Source organism: Ciconia boyciana, chromosome 23, assembly GCF_034638445.1.
Source record: "Ciconia boyciana chromosome 23, ASM3463844v1, whole genome shotgun sequence".
NCBI classification, from domain to species: domain Eukaryota; kingdom Metazoa; phylum Chordata; class Aves; order Ciconiiformes; family Ciconiidae; genus Ciconia; species Ciconia boyciana.
Window position 1 is genome coordinate 314,053 of NC_132956.1, and position 20,927 is coordinate 334,979.

The window sequence follows — 20,927 nt, forward strand, 5'->3', positions numbered from 1 at the left end:
CGTCCGGGGCGCTGCGCTCCGCCGGCGTCACGTGTCCGGAAGCGGCGGGGGGGGGGCGCAGCAAGGCTTCCGGCGGCTGCTGATGACGCCGTGCCGGGGCCGGAAGCCGGAAGGCGCTGGGACGGGTGTTCCGCGTTCGCGGGAGCGGCGGGCGGGGGGCTGGCGGCGGGCCGCGCCGCGCCGCGCTCCGCCCGAGGCCGCTGGCAGGGCGATGACCGAGTACAAGCTGGTGGTGGTGGGAGCCGGCGGCGTCGGCAAGAGCGCGCTGACCATCCAGCTGATCCAGAACCACTTCGTGGACGAGTACGACCCCACCATCGAGGTGAGCCGGGGCGGCCACGGCCGAGCCGGCGGCGGGAGGGGCGGCACCGCCGGCGGGGACGGTCCCGGGCGGGGAGCTTCGTGTGGACCGAGACGGGAGGGTGCTACTGGCTTTTTTTGCTGAAAAAGCCAGACGTGAGATCAGAGCGCAGAGGATGGGAAATTCCGGGAAAACTCCCTCGAAGATTCCTTGCGTATTCTGCTTCTCCCCTTCTAAAGCAGAGCGTGGGCAGCCGGCTGTGGCAGCAAAAAAAGTCACCGCCGTAGCCTGTAGATCCTAGTCGTGGTGGTGTTTATAATACGTTTTTTCTGTCTACCAATGGAGGAATTTCTTACGAAGAACAGGATTTTTCTTTTTTGTAAGAAAGGTCGAGGGGGCTTAGAGTAACGTTTCAAATGCCGACAGATACTGGTATTTTTTCATTGGGGGGGCTAGAAAAGCTCCTCTGAATCATACTCTTATTTTTTTTTTAATTATTATTTTTATTTTTCCTCAGTAACACCTGAGGTGGAAAGAAGTAGTACAACATTTTTCTCTAATCTAAAATTCGCTTGTGTATTTTGCAGGATTCGTATAGAAAGCAGGTTGTTATTGATGGAGAGACGTGCTTGTTAGACATCCTGGACACTGCGGGACAGGAAGAGTATAGTGCCATGCGCGACCAGTACATGAGAACTGGGGAAGGATTCCTCTGTGTTTTTGCCATTAACAACAGTAAATCGTTTGCTGATATTAACCTTTACAGGTATGAGCTGGGTCTTTACCACAGGGGAGGGAAGACTGGAAAAGGTGTCAGACCCATTTGCTATTAGACCCAGTGAAGACTAAATAATAGACAAATATTAAATCTCCCACTTCTTTCAGAACGTTCTTCAAGCTTGTCTGTGTTCTGTGTCTATACATTGTTAGTCAATTGAGAGTGGGACAGTCACCTGGGTTGTTGTGTTAATCGAATTATATTTCGAGCATACAGAACGTGATCTCTAAGAAAAGGTAAGAAGACAAACGCAGATCAGAGTGGAGCTATGCACGGACCAGAAGGTGGAGTGTGTGAAGTTATTAGACATACTGCTGTAGGTTAGAACCCCTGAGGTCCTGTCTAGCTTTTATGTTTTTGTAGCACAAGGTTGGTTGAATGCTGAACTAAAACAGCTTTTATATTTAGAAAATAGTTCCTAACTTTTTTAATTTGTCTTTTTAAAGAGAACAGATCAAGAGAGTGAAAGATTCAGATGATGTGCCAATGGTGCTAGTTGGGAATAAGTGTGATTTGCCCACAAGAACAGTAGACACAAAACAGGCTCAAGAATTAGCAAAAAGCTATGGAATCCCCTTCATAGAGACATCTGCTAAAACAAGACAGGTAAGATGCTTCCCTTCTTGGTCTGACTTCTGCCTGTATGCTAAATGCAGAATGGTCTAACGTTTTCCCATGTACTTTTTTTCTTACCTATAGGAGTAAGCATTTTTTAATCCATTTGCAATTTTTAGCTTTTGATTTACCCACTCACCTTTAGCTTGAAAGAGTTCTGTTTTTACCACTGGGCTAGGTCAGTACACAGATCACTTCTGACTTGTATTGATTTTCTTTTGAGCGGGTCATGTTCGTAAGAAGAGAGCTTCATCTGCTCTTGCTGAGAAGCAGTCAGACTGTGCGGTTAGTCATCCCAGGCCTGTTTGGTTTTCTGGTTTCTTAATGAAGGCCAGTTATAAGGTTATGTTTACAGAAAGCATTCCCCAGACTGGACTGATAGACTTCTTCAGAGTTGCATTGAATATGTGGCTCTGTCCAGTCAGCCTGTGTTCTACCTACATCAGTGTGGAATGAAGCAGAAAAGGTGTAATTATTAAGCCCTCTCTACAGTTACAGTTTGCCTTGTTTCTTTTAATGGTTGTTACCCTGGATGTTTGCTTCAGAGGAAGAGTTAACAGTGTAAGTGGAGAGTTTTGGACGTAAGTGCTAGTTTCTTCCTTTTATGAACTATGGGATGAGCTGGCTACTACTTTTCCTGTAGAAGTATGTCTTTCAAATATGCTAAGGGATCCTGTGATGGAAAGAACAGTGATCTCAAAAGCTTCAGGAAAGAAAATACTTTACCTGGATCATTTGCATTCAGGGCGTGGAAGATGCTTTTTACACGCTGGTGAGAGAGATCCGGCAGTACCGGATGAAAAAGCTCAACAGCAACGAAGATGGGAATCAAGGCTGTATGGGATTGTCTTGCATTGTGATGTGATAAGGTGAGCTGTAATTTAAGTTTTTCATTGGCTTCTTGTATGTATGTCTTTCAGTTGTTGATAAGCATGGCTTAGAAATACTAGCTGTTGTAGGTGGGTGTTTTCCCTGTTATATAACCCATCGATACCCAGAGATTTAGATCCTACAATTAATTACTTACACAAATTTTTTTTCCCCCTCTAAGTAGATAGCAAAGCTTAAGAAAAGGAAATTCTATTCCCAGCAACCTTTAGGCTGTAGCTGTGGATATCCACTGAACTGATACTTGTGTGATTTTCTGTATCATTCTTGTCAGTGTCTCCTTCCTTTGGGAAACCATTTTGCCTATTTGGAGAATGTGTTATTTCTGTCTTGTACACAAGAAACACCTGAACTGGAAAGAGGAGCATGCACAATTCTGCAGTCTTCATTTGCTGATGGTTGATTGACTTCTGCGCAGCTCGTCTTGAGCTGCGTTCCTCTGGAATATGCACTGTTCAAAGATTAACCAAATAAAATAATGCGAGTAATGAAATTTATGAGTTCCCCAACTGAGTGAAATTATTTTCAACAGTTACCTAAAAGATGTTGCTCGTCACTGTAAAAACAGGTAGACCAGTTCAGGACTGGTACTACACTGTTGGACTGCACGTCCATCACAAAGGTGGACAGCAGCTAATTAGAGATGCCTTTCTGTTCCAGATGCCAAGAATACGTGGTTCAGATGTAGCTGCTGGACGAGTCTCGATGCTACTGTATTGCGTCTCATGCTGATGCCCTGCAGTATTTTGGTGCCAGTGACCAGAATCTTGGTACCGGTTAATTAGCACAAGGTCCTTTTCTGTGCTCCATCTGAAGAGAACATCTGTGGCGTCTACCTCCTTGCTCAGCTAACGGAGCAGTTGCATCCCTTGATGTACTGGGATTCTTTTTTCACTGTGTTATCTGGGTTTGTTCAAGAGGAAAACCAGTCACAAGAAAAGTGAACTATAGAGACTAAATGCTGTGAAAAAGATGACACTTTACCTCTAGAGTAAAAGCTAGAAGTGATGTTTGTCCCCTTTCTATTGGATTCTGATTTGCAGTGCTGTCAGAGGAGTGGCACTAATCATTGCTTGGCAGGTAATGTCAGAAATGGTTTTGCCACTGTGAATGCTCCTGTCATGTATCAGATTGGTATCTGCTCTCTGTGCATCCGTACAGCATATTTGAAACATCTCCTTTGTGCCAGGAAAACCACTTAGCTGATCCTTCATTTTCTGTAATAAAAAGGAGATACCTTTCCTAACTTAAGTGCCTGTTTGCTAAGAAGATTTGAAGTTGTCCCCTGTTCCCTTGGGTTGAGGGAAAACCCCAAGGACTGGAATTTCTTGGGAGCTCATTGTCTTAAGCAGGCAAGTGTTGTGTGGGTGATCTCTTTGCCTGACAGGATACTAAAACAGGAATTTGTAGGCTGGAAGATCCAGCAGGCACTTGTAAGACTCTTGAACTAGGGAGGGGGACGTACTGCATCTGTTTTTTACTTTCTTTTTAGGTGGAACTGTTTATATTTTCTATTGTTTTTCTGCAGCATTCAGATCTCTTCCAAGTTGGACCAAATTAGTCAGCTGTTAATTTTTAACATTAACTGCCAACATTTATGGGCAGCTTCTCAATAGTTAATCTAGTAACTGGAGGTTAGTTAGTTTGGACAGCTGTTATTCAGCTCTGTAACTTGCAAATTATTTTATTCTGAATATTCTTACCACCAGACTGTAAACATAGTCTCTTCAAAATGTCTCTCTGTACAATGTAGTTGGAGAGTCTCCTTGTCAGGGAAGGAGTGTGGGATTTTAAGTTGACTGTATTTGGTGCAGTGGTTGTCACGGACTTAGTATGTCCAGACTGAGGGGAGAAGGCAATGAGCTGTAACAGACAACGGAGCTAGCTTCTGATTGCAGCATCCTTGCAAAATGAGGAAGGAAGTGAGTTCAGTGATGACTATGCAGAAGGTGTATGATATAATGATGGGAATTCTGGGCTTGTTCTAACAGCCTCAGAGTATGAGAGAATTACTGCATAAGCTGTGTGAGTTCTTCCTAGAACAAAACATTGTCACCTCATATAATTGGGACATACAAGTGTGGTTGCTGTTGCAAAACCTAGCAGTGTTCCTTGGAATACTGTGTCCTTCCCTAGTTCTTGTGCTGCTGATACTGGATTCTGTTCTGTGTGGTCAGACAGTGTATCCCACAGCAAAGCTGAATTCCCAGTTACTGTCTGATGGAAGAGTAATGAGCCTCCAGCCAACAGAGGGAGCGTTCAGTCAGTCAGCTGAACCAGTATGAGCAGAGAAATTGCAAGAGGCTTAATTTCAGTTTGTTGGTGTCAGATTCATACATCTTAATTTGGAGTTCTCAATTTCAAAGGGAAATTAGAAATCAGTAAATACTGAGAGAATAAATTGTTCCTTTTAATATTGCTTCCTTCACTACTTACATCCTTAATTCTCTTCTTGGAATGAAGAGGATCAATCTGCATCATATTTTCTTTATCCGTGATAATCCTTGTAAGTGCTTTTTGCAATTTATTTTACCCTTGACTGATGTGACACTGATAAGAATTAAAAATACAATATTTTTACATAAAACATTATTTTCCGGCAACATACACAGTGGTGGGCAGCATTATGGATAGCATTGGCTGTGACTCAAGTTGAGTTCGTCTGAAGATGATCTCATGCCTGCAAGTTAAACGTGACAGAATTACCGTCACTGCAAGCTGTCATGTCTGTAATCAGCAACCAGTGTTTTTCTTTTATGTGGTGCAAGAAGAGAAGTTATTTGTGAAAGCATTCTTTGAGCACTGTGTCAGGAGATGACTGTCCACTTCTAAAGAGATGTGTGACACACTGTTGTCCACTTAATAAAATTACATGTGGAAAATGATAGCTTTTGGGATACACATCTGGTCACATAGACTCAGCATTTTGGAAAGACAGCAATGTGGAGTTTGCAGTATGTTTGAATGGTGAGATCTTGTCATCTGGGTCCATGTATGTTTTTTGATTATTTGGGAAATTTAGGAATTTCTTTCCTGGCAAGCAGGGTTGCAGAGTTCAGAGCATGACTGCCTGCTGCCCGTGGCCATGGGAAACCTTTTGCAGCTAGCATTTGATGTTTGATGGTTGTGTGGTCAAGTATGGAAAATTTATTTCTTTTGGATGGAGGTTCATCATAATAATTCTCTACATCACATAGCATGTTCTAGTTGTCATTAGAAATGTACTAGCTGTAGCTCCAAAAGTGGTGAATTCTCAGAATTGTATGGGAACTGGCAAATGCATCTACTTTCTCTTCAGTGTTCCCTTTCTCTTGGGCTACATAAAATCTTATAAGGGAAGAAGACCTGGTAAGGATAGGTCAGTATGTATTTCACCTTTGGAACCTCAGAGGAGGATGCATCAGCTTTTAGGATGCTGCAGAGCTGACCTACACAAGTGGTACTCCCATTTGCATTATTTTAGGCTCAAATCTAGCGAGTGATACAAAATCAGGGTGTTGTGTACTAGTCATGAGTATGAAGTAAATTGTTGTATTTTGTTTCCAGCTATCTATATTAGAGAACCCTGATTTTGGTGGCAACTGAGAGAGAACTCTGGAAGGACAAAACCCCAAGAACTTTTGGGAAAATTATTTAGAAGATAAGCACAGATTTTTTTGCACAAGACATGTCCCTGGAAAAGGTAGTTTTGTAGGTTTAGTCCAAATGTTGTTACTTAGAACTAACAGCACAACACCGTGTTAGTGCCAAGCTAACTTTACTATCCTGACTGCGAAGAATGGGCATAAACAACTTTGAGGTAAAATGTTAAAAAAGGGTAAAGCTCTTGTTCAAAAATTACAAGTGCTAATAACTGAAAGAAATGTTTCTGCTACTGTGGACTGAGAACAGTTGTTTAACGAGATAGTATAACTCTGTGGCTTGTTACTGTTAGTGTCCCCACTCCATCGTCTTGTTCAAACAGCAGTGCTCAAATTTTGTTCTTACTGTCATCAGTAGGACTTTGGATAGTAACCATGATGCTTCAGCCATCATAATTTTTAGTACAGTTCAATGACTTAGAATGGGATTTCAAGCAACTTCAGGCCTATGGGGCAAAGGAGAGTAGTGGACGTTTGAATTACATTCTGATCCTGTATGTGGTCCTCCTTTACTCCCCAAGCTTTGAGTGACTGTTTGTGTATAACCTCCAGGATGGTAGGGAACTGTTGGGATCTGGACTTTTTATCCAAGGGCTAATTTGTTGTTACTTTGTATAATTATTTGCTTTCAATAATGCATCTCTTTTGGTTTGAATTGAAGTAAATTATTTTGCTTCTTAAATAACTTTTTTAAAGAATAAACTTTGAATTCTTTGGTTGTTTCTTTTGTGGTAGTGATCTGGGCATGGGATCTACAGCTGGCTTAACAGAGAGCTTATAACAATGCTATCTGCTTTCTCTATGGGATCTAGATTTACTGAAATTGTCACTTCTGTAATGTGGTATGAACAGCTGTATCATATATGTTCACTACAGTGCGAATAAGCGGTGAGAGTGGCTTTGAGACGTACCATAGGCTTGTTCCAGAGTCCAGTTTTAATGACTTCACCAATCTGTGCCATGTCATGCATCTCGCGTTAGCGTTGAGTCTATATTTGCAGTGGGGTCCCTCATAATATTTTTGCTGACTTTGCCCTTGGAAAGGATGCTTGCTAAGTAAAAAAAAAGAGGGAGGGGAAATTTCTTTACTTGGTATTCCAAGAGTGAAATCAGCTATAAAGTTATCGCTGTGTCCAAATCATGCTCTCTCTTAGGCTTTTAAGTTGCTTAATTCAGCCCTCTAAAATACTTCCCTGTTGGCTTTCCTCCTGCAATAAGGCAAATTGTGTTGGAGCACGCAGTAAGAGTGCTTTAAGTGTGTTCCTCCTAAGACATTGTGTCAGGCCTCTGGAACCCAGTGTTCAATCTGTTTTCTGTGCAAGGAACTTAAGAATAGACTTCTAGTAACGGGGGTGTAAAACACCTTGCACTGTGCAGCTGCAGTAGTTGCTGCCTGTTCCAAAAGGAGAGATTCAGAATGTGAGTACAGATGGGTGCTTAAAAGCAAGGCTTTTCTTGGTTTATTAGGAAAGCTTTCCTCCAATATGATTGTTATCTGTAACAATCTGTTCCTAGAAACTAGTTCACCCTTTAAGGACTTACTGACTTTTGTTGCATATAGAACAGAGGCTGATTTAAACAGCCCTAGAGGAGTCTGTGTAGGGAATGACTAAGAGCAGTGTGGGGAGAGAAGAACTTGCTGAGGCTCTTCTTAGTGCAGGGTGCTGTTGGTGAAAGGCACAGCACATCAGGGAGCGCCCCTGTGAGTTTCCATATTACCCCCTCTCTGTTAATACTTTTCTTCTTCAGGAATTGAAACAATTTTCTAGCAAAACTTGCCCCTAGGCTTTTATTTGGACAGCTACCCCTGTGATATGGCTGCTCCGCTAGGCAAACTAGAGGAAGATCCTGCTAAATACTCTAAGCTGCCAAATTTCTGGCATGTTTGGCCATTTTCCTTTGACTAGACCTAGGTGGAATGAAGGCAGCTCAGAGATAAAAGTGTGGCGGTTTAGAGCCACTCTGAAGCCTCTGGGTGTGAATCACTCACTTTCCAGCTGAAAAAGAGTGCGAAGAGGGCTTGTTTGTATTCAGTACTTCAGTTTAAAGAGGCTGTAGATCTAACTTTAGCACAGCATGCCCAAGCTTTACTCATATTTCTACCATGAACCCAACTAAGTTGACCCTGTGATTTAAAAAGCTAGGGGATCAAGAGACCTCTTGAGGAAGATGACCTCTGCACCCTAAAGGTTATTTTTGGTTTCAGATGTGAATCTCAAGATCTTGATATATCCAGAAAGGTTAGGGCTATCCAGATAGAGTCCCTGCGAGAGAGCAAACAAGCAGGAGCCAGTTTTTATTGACCTTAAATGAAATAGTTAAACAATAATGTGGTGTGGGGACTCACAGACTGGGGAATGAGTAAGAACAAGAATAGTTCAGAAACTGAAGACTGCTATCAGCATGAGAGAGGAGACCAGGTATTAGAGATTGAGACTGTAACAGCATCCCAGCTTTGCCCTATTGGCTGCACCTCTGCACGTTGCGGGGGGAAACCCATTTATATTCTTGGGGAATATCTGGGAAGTGGGGCTAAAACTCCCTGAATTTTGGAGAATTTCTTAATTGTAACCCAGCATGTTTTGAAGTTGTACACATCAAATAGTGATCTTTCAGAGAGAGTTTCTGGATGCTCTGGAAACTATCAGCTGGAGATGCTGTGCCAGGTCTCAGCTCATCTGACTTCACTGACTAGTTGTGCCACAAGCTTCCCGTGCACCTATGGACAAAATCTATGACTTGTTATTTCTAGCTCTATTATCTTATGCAAATAACTCACTTATTCCAGCCTTCTGCGACAAGGCCTTTTCATAGCTGTTCCTAGAAAATATAGCACAGGAAGCCCTTACATGCACGTATAATTCCAAGCAATGTTGTCATTTCCAGGGGTGCTAGTTTTTGTTCCCGTCAATGTTATGACCAAAGTCACCTTTTAAATCAGAAGCAAGACTGCTGACTGTAGCCTGAATGCTTTGCTTGACTTGTCCTGATTTTGGTGCAGTTTTTCAACTGCATCAAGAAGTGAAGTATAAACAAACAGGAAAAGACTCTTTCAAATCAAAACTATTGTATCCTTCTGACCTGTTCAGGCTTACCACTTCCCACCAGGAAGCTGAGTCAGCTCAGAGTTACCCTGGCAACATGCAGGGCACTACAAATTCTGGCCATTTTCTTCAGACAGAGCTGTTTTCCAGCTTCATGTGAGAGATGTGAAGTAGGTTTGAGGAGTCCCTAAAGGACTGGGTACAGCCCTCAATGCCTGTATGCTAGAAAGAATGTACTTAAAACAAGCTGAGAGGTACTTCCCAAACTGCTACCCTGCTCTGCCAGATCCAAGCCACCGTGTGTAGCTTACCGGAGGAGTTTCTTGCCACACCTTGGATTGTACTAAGTGCTAGTCTCTGTAAGATATGCCTTGGTTATGGCTCACCACATACAGAACTGAATATCACCTTACTGTTGTGATACAACATTTTATAAAGGCAGCTCCTGAAAAGCTCAGGAACAAAATATAGCTCCTTGTACTTTCTGTTTGTTTGTTTATTTGATTCAGCTGGGAAGATGTGAGGACATTTGTGCAACTCCTGTTGCTAAAATCGGGTCTTTCAAGTAGACCCCTTTCTCAGGAAAAATCTTCTCTGAATAGCACACTGGTTGGTGAGAGCTCATCATTTGTACCTATCCACAGCTCCTGTTCTGATGAAAACGTCAGCCCTGTGCCTTGGGCATTTCCTTTAAACCATTGGTTCAGCACAGAAGACATCAGTTTTAGTCTCTCTTAAAAGACTGACTTCCACAGTCCTCTTTAGAAAGGTGCAACTGTCCTGGGAAGTAGCAATCTTCACGAGACAACAGGTGAAACTCTACTAAATGTAAAATGAAAGCCTGACTGAAAAAAAAAAAAAAAAAAAAAGTTAAATTTGAGCCCTGGTTTCACCTGTTTCAGTGCAAGTGCTTGTGGTTGCACTTTAAATAGTCTTATAGTTGACCTCCGTTCTCCTTTTAGAGTGGGAGAGTCTAATTACAGGGAAGGGAAAGCAGTAAAATTAGTGTTAGGCTGTTGTGCAGTCAGTCAGCCACTTGTGCTCTGTTACAGTAGGCTCTGCAAACTTGCTGCAAAGATGTCACGGGTGAGAATTCCAGGTAGGTCTGAAAGCAAATAGTGAGACAAGGAGCCACAGGGCAGGCTTGTTAGCCTGCAGCCTCTGAGATTTTGATGGTGTGGTATCTTTGCAGTCCAGGGGACCTCGCTGGGGGCTTTGAGCATTTTTCTTCCTGCTTGGAGACATTTTTGGATAGTGCAGCAAAGAAATAGCATTATTGTTTAAGTCTTGCTCTACTTGTACTGAAGAAAAATATTGTCAGTGTATAAATATTACAGTGTAATGTATCCTGTAATGGTACCATTAAATCACTGTAGAAAGGGTCAGAGGGATTTCAGGAGTCTCTGGTCAACCTGGCTAAGCTCAGAAGATGTGGGGTGCTGCAGTCCTGAGGGGATGGGGAACACAAGCTGGGCAGCAGGAGTAGGGTCAGCCAGGCTTTGCAGAACAGTACAGAGGAACATGTGACTGTCATTACAGAGCCCTGAAGAATATTGGCACCAAACAGTTCTGATAAGAGCACATTTAGAATTGCAGTGCTGTGTGGTGTGATAGACACTGTCCTAGTACATGAAACTAGTATTAAAGCCTGGCCCTGCAACATCAGTGGGAGTTTGTTGACCTTCATGAGTGTAATTTTCATCCATTAAAGAAATGAAAGGTCAAACTAGGCATTTCTGGGATGCTTAGTTTGCAAATTAATACATGGAGTTCAAATGCCAGGAGAGTGTGTTCTGCAGGCTGGACTTTGGGAAGCCAGCAGCTGGTGACTTGTGATGCCAGAGCTCCAGTCTGAATTTTCTGTGTCAGATGGAAAGGGCATCAGTTGCACCCCCAAAATGTTGATGCCACACTGTATGACCAGCAGTGAAGATCTGTGGAACTGCAGTGTCTCAGCTGCCTGATCCTGTTACTGAGTAAGTGGAGATGTGACCATAGGCAGCAGGAGAATGAAACTTTGAAATGACCATCCATCCTGATCTTCACAAAGATGGCGAGTCATGGACAAAAAACAGCAAAGCAGCCCTGGTGCTCTAAATATCTAAAATATTTGCTTTCTTGTTCAGGCAGGAGAATGCTGTTCTGTCCTCTTAGGTTCTTCCTATGCTCTTCTGCATCCCTGTGCCCGGACACAGGTGCAGGGAGAGACCTTCCAAGACAGCTCAGTCTTATTAGATGACTAGGTATCTGATAGTTGCTTTTAGTGTTGGCTGAGGTGATCTAGGTTCTAGAAAATGCTGTTCCCCTTGGACAGCTGCAGGGAAACCCAGAGACTGCTGTAAGGCAGAAGCTCTGCCAAAGAGCCTCAGGTTGGATGGCATCTGCAATCTGGTTTATTTATGCACACACCACCAAGGCTGTATCGTGGAACAGTCAACACTGAACTTACATCTTTATGTTGTACAAAGCGACAAGTACTGTTCTTTCTTTTGTAAGTGGAAGGCTTTGGCTAAACTTGTACTTTACTATCAGTACTTTTAAATCACTGATGTGATGAATAGGCAAAAAGGCTTAGATGTTGAAGGGCTGATCACATCCGTTTTTACGTTGTTTCTGTTTTATCTCAAACAGCAGAAGACAAAGGTGAGTATTGCTAGGCTTTTTATATGCTCTGCTGTGTTACTGCCTAGACATGATCATTGGAAACAAACAGCAGTTACATGATCATGGTGATCTTTCAGCAGTTTGAGAAGATGCTATTTCTCAGCAGTGCCAGCTGTGGCCTTCACTGTTTCATGGAACGGTTCCAGCTTTTTGGTCCTTTGATATATGAAGCTGCTATTTGTTAAATACTGTCCTAGCACCCCTGAGCTCCTGCTTAGGAGACAAACTTTTTTAAGTGGAGTTCTTTTCTCTGTGGCAGGAAGTGAAACATTTTGCAATTTCCCTTACACCTATTCACACCTTTGTTGGTTTTGGTTTTTTGGGCTTTTTTTTTTTTGCTTTTTTTGTTTGTTTGTTTAACAGAGATCCAGCCTAAAGTAACTTCTTTTGAATGCATCCTGCTCCTAGTGGATTTGATCCATGAGGGGACAGATCCAGTGCTTCATCTCCTTTTTTCAGGTTGAAGTCCACAGTATGGTGCCCCTGCTCTCTTCTTCCTACTTCATGTTTGCTGAGGCCTTATGTGTCAGCAGAAAACATTTCCCGCTGAGAGACATGTAATCCCAGAGTCCCTAACAGTGGGCAATAATGGGATGGTGCAAACACCTGCATTTTGTCTTTTAAGAAGCATCTTGGGGCCCATTGATGATACAGCAGCTTTACAACAGCAAGCAACTTTTGTTACTGAAATCCTGTTTTTGTGATATTGCACTGCTGAGAAATGGACCTAGTGCCAGAATTTTCCCATGTGTTTGTAGCTCAGCACAAGCCCTTTTGCCTTACCATGTAACAGCAGGAAAAGGAAGCCCCTTTTTTATGCCCCCCCCGCTAACCCACAGCTAGGACCTTAGAACTGCAAATTCAGAGCTACAAGGATAAGCTGTTTTGATCCCCCCAACACCCTGTGGGGAAAAAAATGGCTAGGTTAATTACTGAAAATCTCTTAAAGGTCTGGCACACTTCTGCCATGCATGTCAGTCCTTTCTGCTTTGGTCCTCATCTGCTGACCGTGTCCTGTCTGACATGTCAGCGGTGTGGTCCATCTTTCAGCATCAATCCTGACTACGCTTCATGCTGAGCTGCCAACTGCTGGCAAAACCTGCTTGATTAGTGTCCATATGCTGCTATGCAAATGTGCCCTTCCAGGAGATGTTGCCAGAAGAGCCCTGGTGTTCTCATTTTATGGTATTTTGTTGTCAGTGGAAGGGCTTTTAACCTTCTTTCTCCTACTTCATAAAGCTCCAGCAAACCTTGTGTCAATGGCGACTTTCGGAGGGCCGTATTAGCTGGCACCTTTGCAGCATGCTGCACATGATGGGCTGAGAGGGGTCTAGTCCACACAATGGTTCCCTAGCTAGGAGCTCTTCAGCTGCACTGTGATGGTGGGAACTAAGTGCTTGGGCTGCCAGCTGTGTCCATCTCCATCTACACCTCCGTCTTCATCCTGACTGGATGCCTTGTGGAGCAAGTGGGTCTTGGGCTTCCTAGAGCTGTAAGGGCTCTGCCAATCTTCCCCTCTTCCCCCCAGTGCATGCTCTCATAAGTGCCCTTCCCAAGGACTTGCTTCTTTCTGGGCCTTTTTGCGCTACTCCTGGACTATGGGCTCTGTTTACCTTTTCTGCTGTGCTGGGGGTGTCTAGGTATATCTCCAGCCCACTACGTGTGGCCCAGGCTCAGTAAGCTTGTTGCAAATTTTGGAGGCTGCTCAGTCTTCCAGGCAGCATGGAGGTGTAGGTGTCATAAGGAAATGACAGCTGAGCATTAAACTGACTGCACCGCAAGGGGCACCTGCCTGTTAGGGTGGCTGGGAACCAGATGCCTGTGTGACCCTGCACTCTGCTCCTTCTCCTTGCAGAGATGGATGAGGCGATGCGCTCCTTCGCAGAGAAGGTCTTTGCCTCTGAGGTGAAAGATGAGGAGATAAGGCAAGAGATCTCTCCTTTTGATGTGGAAGAGATCTGTCCCATCTCACGCCAGGAAATGAGAACGCACATGATGCTTCAGGAGAGCTCTGCCACAGGAGAAAAGCGGTGAGCAACAACCAGGGCAGTTGGGGAAAGGAGAGGAGCATTGTCTGCGCATCCCCAGCCAGAGCTGGAAGAAAGCAGGGGGAATATAAATCAAAGCCTGTGAAAACAGCTCACCACGCCCATGGGATAAGTCCTTGGTAATCCCAGGGCATCTGTCAGGTGCTTTGGGGTTTCCTCTCCAACTGTTCCCACTGTGGGACAGAAAGACCCTTGGCCTGTTCCCTGGGTGTCAGCATGGCAATGGCCACAGAGGGGGGAGGGAGACTTGGAGACCTTTCTCTGGAAAGGTGTGACTTCCAAAGACCATGCTTGGAAGTCTGTGGCTATTTTGTGTGCTGTGGCCTCTACTCTTGGCAGTGTCTGTTTAAGGTGCTCAGAAAGCACCAGTAAGATGATTTATGTTGTGCACAGTTGGAAAATGGCTGTGGCAAGTGCCCCTGACCCTGCACCTGCGTGTGGCCGTGGAGTCAGGGCTGTCTGCCTGAGCCTTTCCTCGCTGGCAGGAAGAAGCGCCTACTCCGCCTGAAGACAATTGCATTGGCAGTTCCTGTGGCTCAGAAGTCTATAACCAGACTGTCCGCTATTGATGAGGTCATCTCTTCCTCCCCCCTGTACCAGACTGTGCCTGACTTCCAGCGGGTACAGATCACAGGGGATTATGCCTCTGGGGTAGGTACTTGCATGGCTATACCCTTCCCATGCTGCCTACCACCTCATCTAGTGCCTGCCTGTCCCTCAGTAGTGCCCAGTGTCACAGGAATCTGTACCAGGTGCAGTGGGGATAGTCTGTGTCTTCCAGCTCAGTCTGTGTCTCAAGAGCATCTGATGGTGCCCTGCTGCATCCCTGGAGGATCTGGAGCTGAATTCCTTAGCAGGATTCTGTGGAGTGCTGCATGCTTCCCATGGGATTCTCCAGACAGGGCAGAGGGGAGGGCATGGCAGGGTAGACTATGCTCATTCTGTCGCAGCATGCTCCTGCTTGCACACAGCTATATCTGTCTGCGATCTATGCATGTCACAGAATCCCAGAATGGTTGAGGATGGCAGGGACCTCTGGAGGTCACCTGGTCCAACCCCCCTGCTCAAGCAGGGTCACCTACGGCCAGTTGACCAGGACTGCTGTTACATCCTGTGCTAATTCCTCCTCCTCCTCCTCCACAGCCTCCTATTACATTTGTGCTGCTTCTGAGATACTGCTGGCAAGTTGCTCACTCCTGGGCTGGAGCAGGTTGCTCAGCTTGGAGTTGCATAGCAGAGGAGCAATTAGGGAAAGCTGAAAGTCCCTCCATGCACAGGCACATATCTTCTGCCATGACTGTAGCTAGTTGCAAGTGCTGCATGGTATTCTCCCATGCTGCTCCAGTCTGACCTCTCTTGACTGCCCAAAACACTTGTCTGTGCAGTAAATAAAAAATTCTTGACACATTGGGTCAGTGTATGTTGTTGGTCCTGCTTCAGTTTCAGCCTGGGCTCCAAAAATAGCTTTTAGTGTTTTGCCCAGGCCTGGCTTCCATTTCAGTGCCAACTACAGTTTGCAGTGAGGAATGTAAGGGGGGATGAAGCTGGAATTCATTGGTTCTGGCGTGAGGAACTTCCCTTCGCCATGTCTAGGACTTTGCCTATCATCCCTTCTTTGCCCTGCTCAGGCAGAGCAGTAGGAGGAAGGGGATGATAAAGTATGTATCTTGCTGTGAACAAAATTGTCCTCTTTACATATTTGTGCAGCAGGGTATCTCTCAGGCAGCTAGGCTGCAGTTGCGCGGTTGTGTTCAGCAACAGCCCTCTTTGCAGGTGACAGTTGAAGATTTTGAAGTTGTCTGCAAAGGCCTGTACCGTGCCCTGTGCATCCGGGAGAAATACATGCAGCAGTCTGTGCAGAGGTTCCCCAGGACCCCATCTCAGTACCTGCGTGCTATTGAAGGCGAGGTCTGGAGGGCGAGTGACACTGGCCCAGGTACATCTAGGCACCTGGAGGGTTTTTTTTCCTCTCTGGCTTTAGCATGGGGTGGGCAGGGCTCAGAAAAGGGTTTCGGAAATGCTCCACAGGGGAGTCACTTGCCCAGATCTCCTCTTCAGTGTCACAGTGGCGGGGCTGTCCCTGCCCTCTGCCTGGGGTGGATGAGCATGGCAGGCTTGTGGGGTTTTGGCTGGCAGCCTGTGCCTCATGGTATTCTCCTTTTGGTCCAGTGTTCGCCCCGCCAGTGAAGGACGGACAAGATCCCTTTGAAACTGGGAATCTCGCCGAGGACCTGGGGTACCATGCCCAGATGAAGGATGGGGTAGTTTACATCTATGGAGACAAGGCAGCGATTGACAGAAATGAGCCGAAGGACCTGCCCTACCCCAGCCTCGAGCACTTTGTTGATGACATGAACTTCCTCTTGGCCCTCATTGCACAGGGGCCTGTGTAAGTGCACAACCCAGCACTGCTGGGTGCAGCTGAACAGGTCCTGCCTAGGCAGGCAGAGGGAGGTCAGGGCAGAGCCAGGGTTGCCCCCTGCTCTTCCTGGGAGGAGAGGGGAACCCGCTGATGACATACCCGCAGCCTGCTGGCTACCAAAGTGTCCTTGGCCCTTGTCAGCTGTCCTGATTGGGGTCTTACACAAAGTCAGCATTCAGGGATTGGAGACACACCCTGCAGGTATGCTCACACCTGGCCAGGCCTTCCTTCGAAGCTCTGTGATAGAGCCAGGAGAAGCACCTTAGGGAAGCAGGCCAAGCCAGCATGAGCTCCTCCACCTCAGGTGAAAGCTGCATCCCTGTGTTTAACGGGCCGTGCCCCTGCGTTGAGGGGTAAGGATCCCAGTCACTGTTCTGCCCTTTGCTTTCACTAGTAAGACCTACGCTCATCGGCGCCTGAAGTTCCTCTCATCCAAGTTCCAAGTGCATGAAATGCTAAATGAGATGGAGGAGATGAAAGAGCTGAAGAATAACCCCCACCGGGACTTCTACAACTGCCGGAAGGTAAATGGCAAGGCTTACAGCCCTAGTGACTCTGAAGATGAGTGGTGTCGGTGCCTTCCCCTCCCTGAGAACTGGATATTAGAGTCAAGGTCTGTGGCACCTACACTGTTCCTGCTAATGGGATGGTGCTGACTGGGCTGCTCTTGGCCTAGGCCTATTGTGTTCATCTGCTGGGCTGAGCCGTGCTCCCCACACAACTTGGGCTCACCTAAGGGGTTTGTTAGCCTCCCTGTGATGGTACCCGAGCATCCCAACTTGAAGCTAGATAGCTGTCTCTCTGGTTTCTCAGGTGGACACACACATCCATGCTGCAGCCTGCATGAACCAGAAGCATCTTCTGCGTTTCATCAAGAAATCATACTGTGTGGATGCTGACCGTGTAGTTTATGATGCCAAGGGCAAACAGCTCACCCTGAAACAGCTTTTCCATCAGCTTAATCTGCACCCCTATGACCTGACAGTGGATTCCCTGGATGTCCATGCTGTAAGTGGTAGGGCATTTACTGTAAGACCACTCTTGGGTGACTGTCATCCACCCCTGTAGGCATGGCTTTTCCCCTCCCTGTGTACCCATGTCATGTTGTGCATGTTAGTGTTTGCGGCAGGATGTAGCAGCTCCCCGCTTTCCCATTTTGGGTTGTTTGGATTAGTCCCTGCTCAGCTGGTACGCTTGGACCCAGTGTGTGTGTGTAGTATGTGCCCCTGATCCTCCCTACTCCAGGGGCGGCAGACATTTCAGCGCTTTGACAAGTTCAATGCCAAGTACAACCCCGTGGGTGCCAGCGAGCTGCGTGACCTCTATCTGAAGACGGAGAATGCTATCAGTGGCGAGTACTTTGCTACCATCATCAAGGTGAGAAGACAGGGGAGGAGAGAGCAGTTAAGCTGTGGTGCTGCTGTGCCCAGGGGCTGGAGGGTCCCCATGCAACTATCTGTTCTGGTTTGCAGGAGGTTGGCTCTGATCTGGAGGATGCCAAGTACCAGCACGCGGAGCCTCGCCTCTCAATCTATGGGCGATCAGCTGAGGAGTGGCTCAAGCTGGCCAGCTGGTTCAACAAACATCGGGTCTATTCCCCCAACATGAAGTGGATGATCCAAGTACCCAGGATTTAGTATGTGCTGTGGGTCTCAGAGAGCGCTGTGCCTTACAGTGCACTATGCCTCATTTTTTATCCTGAAGGGATTATGGGGACAGTGGGCCATGTTGTTCCTCTGCTAGCAGCTAATCCCTGTCTCTGTCCACAGTGATGTGTTCAGGTCTAAGAATTTCCTCCCACACTTTGGGAAGATGCTGGAAAATATCTTTGTTCCCGTGTTTGAGGCAACTGTCAATCCTCAAGCCCACAAAGAGCTGAGTGTCTTTCTACGCCATGTGAGTGTCACCTGATGATGTTGTCAGGGTGTGGTGAGCACTCACATTCCTGTTTGTGCACAAGAAATGGGGTATTGGCCCTGACATGGAAGCTGTCATCAGTAGGCTTGTGGCCCTACTGCCACATTCTGGCAAAGGGGGCGTGTGCCCAGAAGTGCTGGGAGGGGTCAGACTCCTTGAGCTGGCTGCTGTGGGGCTGTGAGAAATGCTGCCCACTCACCTCCTGGAGAAGTGGTTTGGTGTGAGCTTCATTTCTAGCCCTTGACAGAGCTTGGGGGTTTGTGAGGAGCAAGGTCTGCAACCTTGCCCCTGACTCTGCTCTTGGGTGGGGCAGGGGTACAGGCTATAGCTGGGCTATGGCAAGCTGCAGTGGGGCAGGGTGAGCCAGCCTACCTGGCCATGATGAGGTGGGGAGCTTTGAGGTGCAGCTTTTTTGTTACCTCGCAAGCAGATCACTGGCTTCGACAGTGTGGATGATGAATCCAAGCATAGTGGACACATGTTCTGCACTAAAAGCCCAAAGCCAGAGCAGTGGACTTCTGAGAAGAACCCATCCTACACCTACTATCTATACTATATGTATGCCAACATAATGGTGCTCAACAACCTACGCAGGTGAGGCCCAGGATCTGCTAAGGGACCTGCGATGGGCTGGCAGAAGGGGGGCTGCTTCATGAGTTGTCTCAGCTCTTTGATTGTTGGTGTGGAAGATGTGGGCCCCTACTTGCTCTGCCACCAGTGTAGTTTGGAGCTTCATGCCCCAGAGCAATCCAAACACTCCTCGGTAGGAAGTGTGATGGACTGGGGTGAAAACTTTGGGATTGCAGAGATGCATCTATTGCGTGCACAGGGGAGAAAAGAGAACAAGTAATGTGCTCCTAGGTCAACCTGGATTCTTGGGGACCCACTAGTAGGGGCAGAGCTGGACCTGAAGTCAGGGAATCTTGCATCGCATGCCACCTAACGCCACTGCTTGCCTGCTCTGAGTCCTTCTTCCATGTTCCTAGGCAGCGTGGTATGAACACGTTCCTCTTCCGTCCACACTGTGGGGAAGCCGGGGCCATCACACATCTGCTTGCAGCCTTCATGACAGCAGATAATATCTCCCATGGTCTCAACCTCAAGAAGGTAAGTGGAGTAGTCTGCCACAGAGCAGCCCAGGCATGGCAGAGGAGAAGATGTTTGCAGCTAGCCTCCACTGCAGCTGACAGTTAACTGTGCCTCTGCTTTAGACTGACACAGACAGCCTGGCTTCAGGCAGATGTTAGATAATTCTCTGGGTTTCTCCAGGCATGTTTGGGGATGTAGCTGAGAAATGTATTCAGATTTCAGGAGTTCAGCCTCACAGACCTATCACCGGATATGTTTGTTATCATTGGAGCTAGACGAATTCTGAAATCAGACAGGTTTGAACTCACTTGGCCTCTCGTGCTCCATGGGGGGCCTGGAGGATTGCTAGCTTGCCTATCTCTTTTCTTGCACGCATGAGCTCTGTGCACTAGATTTCCTGGCTGGGGCACTGGGCTGATCTGAGGCACAGAGGAGAGGTGGAGGGCGCAGCAACTTTATCCCTAACCTGGCAACTCTGCTCATCTTTGCAGAGCCCCGTGTTGCAGTATCTGTACTTCCTTGCCCAAATTCCCATTGCTATGTCCCCACTCAGCAACAACAGCCTCTTCCTGGAGTATGCGAAGAATCCGTTGCCCGACTTCCACCAGAAGGGCCTCATGGTGTCCCTTTCTACAGATGACCCCATGCAGTTTCATTACACCAAGGTACAGTGTGAGCTGATCACCTCCTACTGTCTGAGCACAGGGGCTGGGACTGTGCGGGCCTCATTTTTCAGGGAAGCCAGCAGCATTTGCAGAGGGTCCAGGATGCTGGGTGGGCCATCTCTGGGACAGTCCTTGCAGCAGCACGGGCTGTGCCGGCAGAAGCTGCTGGCCTCTAACACAGCCTGTGGCTGCAGGAGCCGCTGATGGAGGAGTACGCCATTGCTGCCCAGGTCTTCAAGCTCAGCACCTGTGACATGTGTGAAATTGCCAGAAACAGTGTCCTGCAGTGCGGCCTGTCCCATGAGGTAGGTCCCCCTCTGGGGAGGGTGGGCTTGGCCCTGCCCACAGTGGTCCCTGCCTGCCTGAGCAAGCAGCTCGCTCTGTGTGCTCAGGGCTGGGCTTCTCTGCAAAGGCCTTGAGGGAGCCTGGCAGCAGCCAGCGTCTCCCTCGGGTGCTGCCACAGGGGCCGCTGAGGTCTGTACCGCCGTCCTCGTCTCTTGCAGGAGAAAGCCAAGTTCCTGGGTGAAAACTACCAGGAAGAGGGGCCCCAAGGCAACGATATCCGGAAGACAAACGTGGCTCAGATCCGCATGGCCTACCGCTACGAGACCTGGTGCTACGAGCTCAACCTCATCGCCGAGGGCCTGAAAACCGACTAGGCGTGCGGACGGGCTTCTGGCCCTCGGGGCCTGCGGCCGCGGCTGCAGGCAGCGCCCAGGCCCAGCGGGAGGCGGGCCGGGCCTCCCCGGGGCCGCGCTCGGACCGTGCGGGCGGCGGGGCGGGCTCGGGCTCCGCGGCGGCCGCGCAGTAAAGGCCCGTCTGTCAGCAGCTGCGTGCGCCCTGCGGCGGGGGGCG

The 20,927-nt window shown here is 47.2% G+C and overlaps 2 protein-coding genes across 3 annotated transcripts; both read left to right on the forward strand.

Moving 5' to 3' along the window:
• The first annotated feature begins 100 nt into the window (after positions 1 to 100).
• NRAS (NRAS proto-oncogene, GTPase) lies at positions 101 to 3,828 on the forward strand. 2 transcript variants are annotated; one of them, XM_072844856.1, is made up of 5 exons: positions 101 to 322; positions 889 to 1,067; positions 1,526 to 1,685; positions 2,440 to 2,563; positions 3,243 to 3,828. In XM_072844856.1, the coding sequence occupies exons 1-4, from the start codon at positions 212 to 214 to the stop codon at positions 2,557 to 2,559; spliced, it is 570 nt and encodes a 189-aa protein (XP_072700957.1). In that variant the 5' UTR covers positions 101 to 211; the 3' UTR covers positions 2,560 to 2,563; positions 3,243 to 3,828. The 2 variants fall into 2 exon arrangements, with proteins under 2 accessions (XP_072700957.1, XP_072700958.1); XM_072844857.1 differs by lacking the exon at positions 3,243 to 3,828 and adding an exon at positions 2,857 to 3,086.
• A 2,532-nt stretch (positions 3,829 to 6,360) lies between these two features.
• AMPD1 (adenosine monophosphate deaminase 1) lies at positions 6,361 to 20,855 on the forward strand. Its single transcript, XM_072845024.1, has 16 exons — positions 6,361 to 6,381; positions 10,138 to 10,366; positions 13,787 to 13,961; positions 14,465 to 14,630; positions 15,753 to 15,915; positions 16,149 to 16,368; positions 16,796 to 16,925; positions 17,215 to 17,409; positions 17,647 to 17,778; positions 17,874 to 18,037; positions 18,171 to 18,297; positions 18,749 to 18,912; positions 19,305 to 19,425; positions 19,899 to 20,072; positions 20,267 to 20,377; positions 20,576 to 20,855. The coding sequence occupies exons 1-16, from the start codon at positions 6,361 to 6,363 to the stop codon at positions 20,729 to 20,731; spliced, it is 2,448 nt and encodes an 815-aa protein (XP_072701125.1). The 3' UTR covers positions 20,732 to 20,855.
• The last annotated feature ends 72 nt before the right edge of the window (positions 20,856 to 20,927 follow it).

What these genes read in the sequence shown, in the direction of transcription:
- NRAS (XM_072844856.1), top strand. Translation starts at nt 212, where the DNA reads ATGACCGAGTACAAGCTGGTGGTGGTGGGAGCCGGCGGCGTCGGCAAG. An exon ending in AGTACGACCCCACCATCGAG is followed by an intron (nt 323 to 888) that starts GTGAGCCGGGGC and finishes TGTATTTTGCAG; the next exon opens with GATTCGTATAGAAAGCAGGT. An exon ending in CATCTGCTAAAACAAGACAG is followed by an intron (nt 1,686 to 2,439) that starts GTAAGATGCTTC and finishes ATTTGCATTCAG; the next exon opens with GGCGTGGAAGATGCTTTTTA.
- AMPD1 (XM_072845024.1), top strand. Translation starts at nt 6,361, where the DNA reads ATGGGCATAAACAACTTTGAG. An exon ending in TGCAGTTTCATTACACCAAG is followed by an intron (nt 20,073 to 20,266) that starts GTACAGTGTGAG and finishes CTGTGGCTGCAG; the next exon opens with GAGCCGCTGATGGAGGAGTA. An exon ending in AGTGCGGCCTGTCCCATGAG is followed by an intron (nt 20,378 to 20,575) that starts GTAGGTCCCCCT and finishes CGTCTCTTGCAG; the next exon opens with GAGAAAGCCAAGTTCCTGGG.